Below are 12668 nucleotides of genomic sequence, written 5' to 3' on the forward strand. Positions count from 1 at the left end.
ACAAAGGGGCTGACCGTGGCTACTGACTGATAGAAATTCCTCTGAAATATAACATTCTTCTGCAGTATTGAGGTAAAAGATGCTTTCGTCCTGTTTATGTTGTGTTTTTATTTGCAAGCCTGTTCTCTTTGTCAATAGATTTATAATTCCCTGTGTGGGACTCTGCATGCATCACATTTTTGTCCCTTTATTCACAGCAAGTCGCTGTGAAGAACCTAATGTATGTGAAATGGCATCTTATGTGCAGATACCCTGACCCCTGTGCACACCACATTCAGACACACAACACACTGGTCCAACTTTGAGAAGCCAGTTACAGGAGTCACACTCCAGTTCTTTAGTGTAGGCTAAATTGTTATTTTTCACCAAAGCCTTCTCAGTATAATCCTGCTGCCATAACAAAATACGACCAAGAATCTGTGGATGACAGAGTAATTTTTTCCCACAATTCTGAAAACTGGGAAGTATATGATCCAGGTACCGAAAGATAGTCTTTGATAGAGCCTCACTTTTTGCTTCCCAAATGGCGCTTCTGTCCTGACATGGTGCAAGAAAGCAGAGGGGGAAAGGCATAGCCAGTTTCCTTCTGCCACTAACCCTTGTTAGTGTTGCCACTAACACTTGTGCCACTAATCCTATCCACACATGGATGAAAACATAACCACTTTAGGCTTTGACTTTTACAGTTTTTATTTTATTACATATTTACTTTTATTTTTACTCAGGTGCACACATGCATATGTGTCTGAATAAATGCATGCTCTATATGTTTGGGTGCCTGTATAGTCCCAGATGAGGGCAACAGAGTTCCTGAAGCTGGAGTTAAAAGTGGTTGAAATCCACCTAAGGTGGGGGCTGAGAACCAAATTCTTGACGTCTAGAAGAGCAGCAAGTGCTCCTAACTCCTGAGCCATCTTTCCAGCCTCTGTAATTTTTTTAATTGATATATGAAAAATTGTACATAGCAATAAATCTCACTACATTGAAGTGTGAATTTAGGATGGATTTCAAACCATAGCACCTTCTGAGCTGCCATATTTAAAGGCAAAAGTCAGCCCTCCTCTTTCTTTATATGCTCACCCCCATCTGACATGCTGTTCACTGAGTTTATATTATTTACATTTAATCTTCATTACTGGACCATAAATGTGTATGAATGTTTTTTTCTGTTTTTGCTCATTACTGTATTCCTAGCATTTGAATAGCAGGCACTTAGAACAGTTATTGAATTAATGGATTAAGCACTGTTATGTAGGTATCATCATTACCACTTCGCCAAACAAAGAAGCAAATTCAATGAGGGAAAATAAAAAATATGGAACACTTCACAAATTTGTATGTTATCTTTGCACAGGGGCTATGCTAAACTTCTCTGTAGTGTTTCAATTTTTATTATATGTGCTGCCAAAGTGAACGCCAGTGTAACTTCTTAACATGTTCTAAAGAAAGGGTGTTTAAATATATATAAATGCAAGCAAGTTATTAAAATGTGTACCTACAAGTTATAAAAGTGGACAAATGCAAGTTATCAAATTCCTCTCATGCTGCCTTTCATAGCCTTGACATTATCAATCAAATGCTCTGGCAGAGTACTACTACTACCAGTTTGATGTGGGATTCCCCTATGTATGCTGTGAATACAATTGATTCATTTATAAAGAAAACAGGCTTGGCCTGATAGGGTAGAGTAGAGCTAGGTGGGGAAAACTAAACTGAATGCTGGGAGTAAGGAGATGGAGTCAAGAAGGAACCAAATAGCCCTGCTGGAGACAGACGTCAAAACTGTACCGGGTATGCCACAGCCTCGTGGCGATAAACAGATTAATAGAAATGGATTAAATTAAGAAGTAAGAGTTAGCCAATAAGAAGCTAGAGCTAATAGGCCAAGCAGTGATATAATTAATACAGTTTCTGTGTGGTTATTTTGGGGCTGAACAACCTGGAACTAACAAGCAGCCTCCTACAACAGCACTCTCTTTTGTTGTTCTCTAAAGATACACTTTATTGCTAAAAAACATTTGTCACTGTCATTCTGACACAAATATCCTACTGTTTATACAAAGTATGTGTCTAAAACTTATGTTTTACAAACTCAAAGGATTCTTGTGAGTTCCAGGGAGGCAAATTGTATGATTCACCTTAAACATGACATATATACCCCTCTCAATTTCCTGGTCCTGAAAAATTTTTTTTCTTCCTAAACTTAACTTTGTCCTCTGCTCTGCCAACACCTTGCCTGGTCCAAAAGACACCAGACTGTTCCACATTACAAATCCTGAACAGGAGTAAAGTGACCAGCTACCCCAGGATGTGATCAGTACCCAGTTTTCTCAGGCTCCCCACAAGAAAGACTTCAACACACAAATAAAAAGGGAGCAGTCTTAAAAATCTACTGTTCCAATTCTTTCAACCTGCTATGCCTAACACCCTGACATTTTATTATAAGAAAAAGATGAGCATATTATAATCTGCTGGCCTGCTCTCTCACATGGGTACACGGTCCCTTTATAAGACAAGCTCTGCCCACTCCCAACTTCCCCCATTTCTTCAGAGGCAAAAAATTCTCTAATCTCTCCCACCAGTCAGCTCTCTCTGTCTCTCTCTCTCTCTGTCTCTCTCTCTCTCTGTCTCTCTCTCTCTCTGTCTCTCTCTCTCTCTCTCTCTCTCTCTCTCTCTCTCTCTCTCTCTCTCTCTGCCTGTGTCTGTCTTCCCCCTTCTTCTGGAGAAATAGCTTCTGCCTCTCTCCATTCTCCCTTCTCCCTACTTCTCCCCATCCCTTCCCTCTCTATAACCCATTAGATAAACTCTATACCCCAGCTCTCTCTCTCTGCATGGCAAATATGCCAGTCTCTCCCCCAGCAGCAGTCTCCCACCTGCCAAAAAGTGCTGTGGACTCAGGCCACCTACCACCACTACCAAGACCTCAGGTGGTTCACCTGTGCTGCCTCTCATGGGAATGGCCTCAGATCACCATTTTATAAATAATAACAGTGAAGTCTTTTGGGTAATAGTTATTTTGATTAAAATTGCCAGTGGCATGTTAGAGGAACAACAAGGAGCAACTGAACTTTAGGAGTTTGGCTCACCAGAATACAAGGTGAATTGCAAGTAGACAAGGCCCCCGAGGGCTTAAGTTCCAGAATATTTATTGTTACTGCACTGACTTTACATGTTTTCTACTGCCATTTTTCTCCGGTATCTCTCATGGTGAAAATGGGTAAGGGATTCCCACTGCCTTTAATGTAGTATGATTATGTCAGGGAAATATCCTGCTATACTGGACTTTTTTACCTGTGGATTATTGTGAAGATGATCTTCTCTTAAACTGTACTGTTTAACTGAAGTAATGATTTTATACAATAATCATGTTAGTTTCAGTATAATTTTGATTATTAATGGTTTAGGTAGGATATAGTACTGCCCCCACCTCTGATAAAGCAGAGGATACAATGAGTACAAAATAGGACCAACAAAGTGTCACATAGCTAAGACTTAATGAGTTTCTGTTGAGGACCTATAAAGATTGTGGCTTAGGTTAATGATTAAGGAAAACAATCAAACCACAAGAGTTAGCTCAATTTATTTTTTTTATTTTTTATTTTTTTTTTTTTTGTTTTTGTTTTTCGAGACAGGGTTTCTCTGTGGCTTTGGAGCCTGTCCTGAAACTAGCTCTTGTAGACCAGGCTGGCCTCAAGCTCACACAGATCCATCTGCCTCTGCCTCCCAAGTGCTGGGATTAAAGGCGTGCGCCACCACCGCCCGGCTCAATTTATTTTTTATATTTGAAAATGTGCTCATGTGTTTTGATGTACATTATAACTAAAACAAAGCTTTAAATAATGACTTCATATAACTAAAAACAAAGAATTGGATGATTACTTGAGATAATTGGATTGAACTATAAAATATTAAAACTGAAAATAGTGACCTGTTTTTCTGGCATTTAAAAAATCTACTGCTTATGTAAACAGTTATGGCTGAAAGGTTCCTGATCAATGAAAACTCTATGACATAAATGTTTAGCTCTATGTGGGTTCATAGGAATAATTTTGTTTTCCTCATGTAATATGTAAATCTTAAATCATGTAAAAAATGGGAAAAATTTTTACTTGTACTCATTGTAATCATTCTCTTAAAAATAGAATGTAACCATATTGTAATTTTTATGCTGTTTGAAAGATTTTGTACAAAAGAAATAATAAAGACATAGAATAAGAAAAACATCAAGGTATAAGAACAGAAATAAAAAGAATAGGGTATAATAAGCAACAGAAGGAATAATAAAATGAAGTATTATGCTTTGGTCCTTGGAAATGGTCTCATATATATGTTTGTCTGTGTATTTGTTCACCTACTCTGCATCCCACTTCAGTTTCTCTGGCCTACTGAAGACTTGCCATTAATCAACACCCTAGGTGAGCTCCTGCCCTATTGAGGTGTGTGTGTGTGTGTGTGTGTGTGTGTGTGTGTGTGTTTCCCTTTTTCACCAGTCCCAGGAAATTGACTTTTTCCACTCTCACCTGCCCAAAGAATTAAGTTTTATTCTCTCAAATAGAAAAGTCAGTAGTGGATTTGTCTGCCAACTCCAAGATTCCTCTTCAATTCCTGAGCTATTGGAGGCTGGTCCTTACAACAGCACTTCTTTGTCTCTTGTGATTAGTCTCTGTTCAAAATCTATGTTGTTAAACATTAAACTATCAACACCTACTTGTTTCCTGATATAATTTGCTTGGAATATATTTTCCAAACTTTTAATTAATATGTCATCTATATTTGAAAGTAAGATGAGTTTCATGTAGATAACATTAAGATGAATTTTCTTTCTTAACCTGTTCAATTTACATGTGCTTTTGGTTGGGGTTATAAGGTCATTAATATTTAAGGTTATTATGACAACGTCTGTGTTGATGCTGTCATTTTGTTATTTGTTTTTTTTTCCATGATTTTCTTAGACTTATTTTGAGTTTCTGTATTTAGAACAACGTTTGTTTTCTTTTTATAATCTCTTTGTTTTTATTATTCCTGTCTTCAGTTCAGATTTCTCCAGGAGTCTGATTTGATGGGCATGAAGAATAATGGCATAATTATATAATATTAAATTTTTATTTCTCCTATAACTGCAGCACATAGTCACATTGGTTTTTGGGGGGGTACAGTACTTTAGGTTGGCATTCATGTTGTTTTAGAATATGAAGCACATGACTCCATGTTCTTATTTTTAAAATTTGCAATGAGAAAGCAGATTTTATTCTGATTGTTTTATAAAACACACTCATATGTGTCTTATAGAATTTCCCTTGAGAGTCTTATCTCATTCTTCAGTGTGTGCATTTAATATTTTAATTATTCTGTGCTAGGGGCCATTTCTTTTATGGTTCTATTTGGTATTCTGTGTGAATGATGAAGTCAACAGTGGAGCAAAAGTTGCTTGTCAGGATCCAGGACTATAACAGTGGAGATTATAAAGTGTCCAAAGTTCTGGAAAGCTCATCATACAAATTCTTTCATGATCTGTGTGTTCTGAACTGACTGTGAGAGTGTGGAAGTGGATCTGGTGGGTGTGATTCTTCGGATCTTACTGTACAGAGAGCATCTGACGTTTGACTCTGTGAGAGGTCAGAGGCCTTTTCTGTTTCTTTTCCTTGTTTTATTGTTTTTGTTGATATGTAGTTTTCTCTGATGCTGTGCCTTCCTTCCTCCCCCACTTCGGCCCTCTCTATGAACCACATGCTCCCAATTTACTCAGAAGATCTTGACTTTTCCTACTTCCAATGTAGATGAGATCCATGTATGTCTCTTTTAGGGTCCTAGAAGAGGCCATTTTTTGATGGAGCAATGTTACCTGCAGCGAAGGAAGAAGGATTAAAGAAGACATGGATAGAAGCTGAGCCTTGGCACTGTTATGTAAGATCAGACGCCCTGAAAAAAAACCTGAGGAGTGGCTATTGAAAAAGGTTCAGCCCCACTTGTATTTTAGACCCCAGCGTGGTGGAGATGCAAGGACAGGGTATGACCAAGGGCAGTGGAAGGTCTAGAGTGGACCTGGACGAAACAGTGAGATAACCTTTTCTGCTTTTGATGACAGAGCCAGAGTTACCTAATCTCTTTGAAGTACAGAAGGTTGTGATTGAATCCCATACATTGAAAACTAAGTGGTTTACCCTGCTACAGTTTTTTTTTTTACTTTAGTTTGATCAAACTTTTCCCTTATTCTCCACATTTAGACTAAGTGTATTTAATTTGATTTTGGTTTTAGTTTTATTTTTGTCTTACAGGAGTCAATAGATAAGAGTCTATGGACTTTTGAAGAGTAATTATTTTACAGAAAAATGAAATTTTTCAGCATTTTAATTTCTTAAAACTGAAGGGCTTTTACAATTATATATTTTTAAGTGTCACAATAGTAATTGAGACCTAGGGGATAATCATGAAAGGAAATATTATGGCTTTGTAGTGAAGCATGTATGTGAAGTTGGTAAGTACTCAGTGGTGTTATTAATAATTTGTCAACTTAACATAAACTAGGGTCCTCTGTAGGAATGTAAACTTAACTGAAAAAATATATTTCTATCTGATTGGCCTGTAATGGAGATTGTGGAACATTTTCTTGATTAATGTTTGATATTTCAGAGCCCAGCAAATTAGAGTTCCTATCACACCTGTTCAGGTTATATTGAGTTATATTTTAAAAAGCAAGCTTTGTGACCCATGGATTTAAAACTAGTGACCAACTCCCCTGTGTGACCTCAGTGTCAGATCTTGCCTTGAGGTTCCTGACTGGAGTTGGAAGGTCTAAGCTGAAATAAACCTTTTCCTCCAAAGTGGTTTTTGTTCATATTATTTCATCCCATCAGTAAGGGAGGCAGTTGTGTGCTAAGGAAAACTTTCTGATGACCATTATCAGGCAAACATTTTCATGAACTGTGCAAATGAGAATGTTAGAATCTGGATTATGGAGATGGTCCAGGTGGTGTTGTTTCCATCAGAACTGACCAAGGAAAGCCAGTGCTGAAGCCCCAAGACTAGATAAGATCTCAAAGTGTAGGGATGGCACTGGCAGTTCACCTTAAGAGGAACTCAAAAGAAAAATTTGGTGAGCAATGAAAGCAACTACAAGTAGGTCTGGGAGTACAGAGAGATCCAAGAGTTCTGCATTCAAGCAGAACTCACTAGGAAATTTGGGTGCAGTTGCCTTGGAGCTTCTTCTGGCAGAGTCGGAATGGCAAAAGCAGGTGAGGTTATGTGGAGATCACCAGGAAAACTGGATGCATAATAGATGAAATTACAGAGAGGCCTTGGGCTGGACAGACAGTTGAAGGAGGCTTAGTTCTGAGTGGAAGATGCGGCAGGGGAAGATCTCACAGATTCTGTGAGATCTGCTACAAAGGAGCAATGTATGGGAGTGGGGAGGGATGGTACTAGTAAACTAGGCAAGCCAGTTATGTGTTCTGTGCATTTAACTGTGTTGGAACTATACACCAGGGAGTATGGGTACTGGCACGGGAGGTATGCACCAATACAAACTGGTGCATAATCTGAACTTATTGCACTAGTATTTGTCAGTGTGGAGATGATACAGGCAGACTTGTTTCCGAAAACAAGACCAGGGAAAGATGATACAGGAAATGTTTTCTCGTAGACACTGTTGGAAGTAAATGGATAACGCTGGCCAGTGAAAATACATAAAGATCACCAGAATAATCTGATGTATGACCTGTATATCCACACTTGGAGTGTGCAGATGATACAGGTGGGCATGGCTCGGGGGGATGCTGAAGGAGAATTAAACTGAGGAGCTGCAAACCAAGCTATGCCTGGGACTGTGGGGATGAAGCTGTCATACAAACTTCTGTTGAAATTATGTTGCAAATTTGGCATAGGCAATGAAATGGAGCTATTCCTAAAAGAGTAGATGTGGTCTACACAGCCTGGGTTCTGGAAAAGAATCAGGGAAACATAGTGCAGGAACTAAATGGGTAGTTCTAGGCTTTGACATGCTGTGGTGGGGCTCATAGGATCCCACCAAGCAGACCTTGCGAGAGATCTGTTTCCAGAGCTAAACACGATAATGTTAATACATCCCAGATGGAAAGGATTCTGAAGCTACTTCTTAGATAATTCCAGAGCAACAGTTGTGTGGCCAGAGCTAGAAGTGGAAATGTGGGAATGGCCCTGGAAAAGCAAGTTCTGTGGCTCTCATCCAATGAAAACAAAAGCCATTTACTCATTCTTATCCAAGCATCAGCTTTTTAAGTTAGGATATGCAAACTGTTGTCTGAGAGGGTATCACTAGGAAGAGAAAGTGCCAGAGCTGTGTGACTACAGAGAAGCCTAATAGCGCACATAGCAGAGATTATCTTGATTCTGTGGTAATGTGGCATGGAAAGAAACGAGATCTGAATGAGCAGATCTAAACCTAGGAGGGTGGAATTCACAGAGGCTGGAAAGGTTCAAGGAATCTGAGAATACTACATGTGTATATCTAAATTGTCAATCCCAAATTACACACTGGGTTGTGGACTTGACATGAGCAATCCCTGTACCGGGGATATTTATAAGGCATGACCACTGTGGAACATGCATTAGTTGGACTTACTCCACAGTTTTAAAAGCTGCTTCCAGACAATGGAATACAACTCGGGCAAGCAGCCCTCTGATCTGCACACCGTATTTTCTATGAGAGCATACTGGGAATGCTTGGCAATTTGTGATATTCACAAACAGAAAGATATGTCTGACTGTCCAGTGTATAGCATAGTCTTCCTACTCCATGACAAGGGCACACACTGTCTGCAGAGCCAACACTATGAAGTCCAGCTCTGCCTTCAGGAGACCTGAGTTTCAGAGGGTCTCCAGACAGAATTGTGTTTACTTTTCTGTTTATGTGTCTGCTTCCTTACCTTCTTTCACCTGATATTTATCCTGTGATAAATGTTTTTGTGACATGCATTTCACCATTACTTTTGCCTGCTACTACTTGTCAGAAATATCTGAATGCATGATCACGGCCTTCAGAGATTGGGATATGAAAATATCCAAAGAAAGAAACAGGTTAGGCAAAGGAAGAATTCATTTAGACAGACCAAGAGAATCAATTTGATGCTTTATTTGGAACAAGTTGAGACCTACAGGAGTTTTGTATATCAATAGGGAATTTCTTCTAGGAACATTCCGACAGATGTTGTAAATGTAGGAGTCTTCACTTCAGATTTCTTGATCAGCCACTGTGGAAGCACACTTGGCATTCACCTGATTTGGTAGTTTCAAAGAGTTTACCTCAGATAGAAAAAATATCACACCAAAGATTGATATGGTGGCTGTCAGTACCCCTGATGGGAACACAGCAGTATAATGTTTGTTTATTAAGGACTCTTTTTTAACCGGAAAGTCAGGTGGAAATTCAAGAGTGCTTTGGCCACAATGATCTACAAAGTGGTTCCAGCTCACAGAAACAAATATGAAGATGCTGCTAACATATAAAATAAAGGCAGCAACCTTGTAGCAGTATATCTGCATCTCAATAAATGGGTCTTTCATGCAGCCAATCTTAATGGCGATTGCACTGAAAATCAGAACTGCAGGCTTCATCAAAACAGCCCACATTATCATGGCCTGTGCATACTGAAATTCAGGTGGAATGGTCCATGTAGAATTGAAAGGGATGTGCACCTGAATCTTGGTTACAGTCCCTGAGACATTAAACTCTTGAGGGTAATAAGCTCCCCACAGTCCAAAGGACACAAATTGCACAAACTTGTCATCGAATTCCCACAGGCGCCAGTATTGGCTACTTGCAATGACTATTTCAAACACCAAAGCTGATAGGCTGCAGAGGAGGCCACTGAACTTGAAGATGCACTCCATCGCACTGGCAAGTCTGAAGATGAAATTAAACAAATATATAGTCAAATCAGGAACACAAGGGACAGTGGAAAACAAAATGAGTCATGGAATACAGAGCAATAAGTTCTCATACCTTGTCCTTTCTGTCGCATAAAGTTGTATTTAAGTAATATACCTATGGCAGAAGTTCCCTCTATAAGAGGTTTTGATTAGCAATTTCACTGTTTCTATCAAATGCTGAAATGTGCAGATTTGTTAACTAAGCATTTAATGCTTAGAATTAATAGTCAATAAAGTTTACAAAGTGTACAATGATGTTTAATTAATTGGTGTTTACAATACATAAATAAGATAAATAGCTTAAATGAGAGGTATAAGCAGAATGCACAAATATCTATAAATTATGGTAGTGGACTTATACAAATTTAATTCACCTATATTGTCTGCTATATTTGTAAATGTGTATGCATCATGGGAAAACATATTTGAAAACCTAAATTTTTACTTTGTGATCAAAATTAAAATCTGTATGTGAAACATGAGCCCTCATGGATATTTCAATCATTTCTCATAACTTACTCAACCATACACATTAGAAAATTACCTTCATTTCATTGCTGAATATGAAGTATCCTGACTGTATTATGTGAGCAACTATTTTCTCCAGCACCTTATTGGTTCATATCTTTGGATGTAGGGCTAATGTTCATGAATAACTATGCCCTGAAAAATGTCACTGTGTTCATGAGCAGTAAGAAAGTTCAGGCATGTACGCGATATCATTGCCACCTCCAATGCAGGAGGTTTGAGTGGCCTACAAACTGTATCTCCTTGCCAGGAAAATTTCCCACTACTTCCCACTACTCCACATTCTCTGTGGAATGTACTTTCTAACATGGTGAAGGCAGTAGCTCTAGTAAACTGGGAAGTCACATCAGCAATGTGACTAAAAAATCTAGTATGAATTGAGTAACACCCTACCCATGCCCTCTTCCTTATTAAGGCAGAACTGAGCCTTTTGATGTCAGAATCAGTGAGTTTGGAAGCACAACTAGAATCAGGGTGGAAAATTCTGTTGTGAGAGACAAATGAGCTAGCATGGCAAGATTTAGTTGTGCCCATGTCTGAAACCCATGAAGGAGGTGCTTGTGCTTCATAAAGATCCAATTTGAAACCCTCCAAGAAGTTCATCTTAAGCTTTTACCTTTGTTGATCAAGGGGGAAGAGATCCATTTGAGAAATGTCGAGATCATAAATATCTTCCAAATAACAGGAAATGTTGATCGGATAGGGAGTCACACAAGAGTTGAATCACCTTCAGTAAAAGAAGCTCTGTTAGGCAGATATTTCAGCTCAGAACGGTGTCTCACAATCAACCCCTGATTCATACAGACCAACCCATTCATCTCCTCTGCTTTGCTTAGTTGAAAGCTCATTTATACCCTTCAGGGATATTAGCCCATCTGATATTCCTGACCCTCCAATGAGATTCACACAATCATTACCCCATTATATAAACAAAAAACACAGAAAGTCTAATTCACATACTCAGTTTCAGGAAACTACAAATGTATAACAGTCAATAGAGGCTACAGAGCCTTTACAGCTACACAGGGATTCCCAGTACTTATGTTCAGTAAGATTTACTAACATAGAAATGATATCAACAAATAGTTAAATCTTAGGTCATTGACTTCTTTGACATTCTACATCTCCAGACTTGAAAGCTATTAACAGAAACTATGTAGAAAACATAAAATACTTGCCTCTCTTCCCTTCTATGAAGGCCAAATGCTAGTGACTGCCCAGTATAAGAGACTGACTTAAAAATTGTTTCCGTAGCTACCAGAGATGAATGTCACATTATGAGCAAAGAATCAGAGTTAAGATGTATAGTCTTAAAGGGGCAGGGTTGGTAATGTCCATGTTATATGTACAAACCTTTAGAGATATAATTACTCTATTAAAGGTATAAATTAATCTAGGATTAATTTGAAAATATTTTCATAAAATATAAATTTATTTTGATTTCTCCCTTCAACAATGTTTTCTACTCCCTTTGTTTCCCACATCTCTAACTGCCCACTTGTTCAGTCTTTATATCTCTATGTCTCTGAAAAAATCTTAATACTAGAAAGACGAAAATACAAAATGAACACATGGCATAAGGTTTGCCTTGGCCAGCTAATGCTAGTTATGAAGCCTATGCTGGAATGTATTGAGTATTCCCAGTTATATTCCATTGAACAAAAATGAATTTTGTTTTACAACACTATCAATTGCAAATATCTTATTGGTTAGTGAAGATTTTTTGTGTCTACTGCACAGTTATAGTACCAACATATGGTCTGCTTTGAATGAGTATGGGTCTTGTTTGTCCTTCCAAAGTCTCATTCATTTCTCATATGGTATCTGTCTTGTGTCTCCAGGACACTGTTTCCTAAGAGTCATCCACTAACTCTGACTCCTACAATCTTTCCCTCTCTTTTATTATACAGATCCCTAAACCTTTAAGGGGGAACTCTGATGAGGACATTCCATTGAAGACTGAGTATTCCAATGTCTCTCATGTTCTTCACATTGTCCAGTTGTAGGCCTCTGTGTTAATTACCATCAAGTACAAGAAGTTTCTATGGTATGTGTGGGTAGAGTAGGGCACAAATCTATAAGAATAGTTCTTTAGAAGACATTTTATTTTAGCATTCCTTTTTCTGAATAATAATAATAGGAGATTTAATATGACCTATCTAATCCCAGGTTCCTTTCCACTTCAGCAGTGTCTTCTATAGGTTCCATTTCATGGAGTGGGTCATAAATTCAATCAA

At 38.3% G+C, this 12668-nt stretch overlaps 1 protein-coding gene and 1 non-coding gene across 2 annotated transcripts; both read right to left on the bottom strand.

Annotated features, from left to right (window-relative positions):
* Positions 1–1309: 1309 nt before the first annotated feature.
* Positions 1310–1417, bottom strand: LOC119805713. Its single transcript, XR_005283995.1, has one exon. It is a non-coding gene; the product is annotated as a U6 spliceosomal RNA (small nuclear RNA).
* Positions 1418–9204: 7787 nt separating this feature from the next.
* Positions 9205–9864, bottom strand: LOC119805711. The gene has a single exon (XM_038317551.1). The coding sequence runs from the start codon at positions 9862–9864 to the stop codon at positions 9205–9207; it is 660 nt and encodes a 219-aa protein (XP_038173479.1).
* Between the last annotated feature and the right edge of the window lie 2804 nt (positions 9865–12668).

The sequence above is a fragment of the Arvicola amphibius genome, unplaced genomic scaffold, assembly GCF_903992535.2.
Source record: "Arvicola amphibius unplaced genomic scaffold, mArvAmp1.2, whole genome shotgun sequence".
In the NCBI taxonomy this organism is placed as follows: domain Eukaryota; kingdom Metazoa; phylum Chordata; class Mammalia; order Rodentia; family Cricetidae; genus Arvicola; species Arvicola amphibius.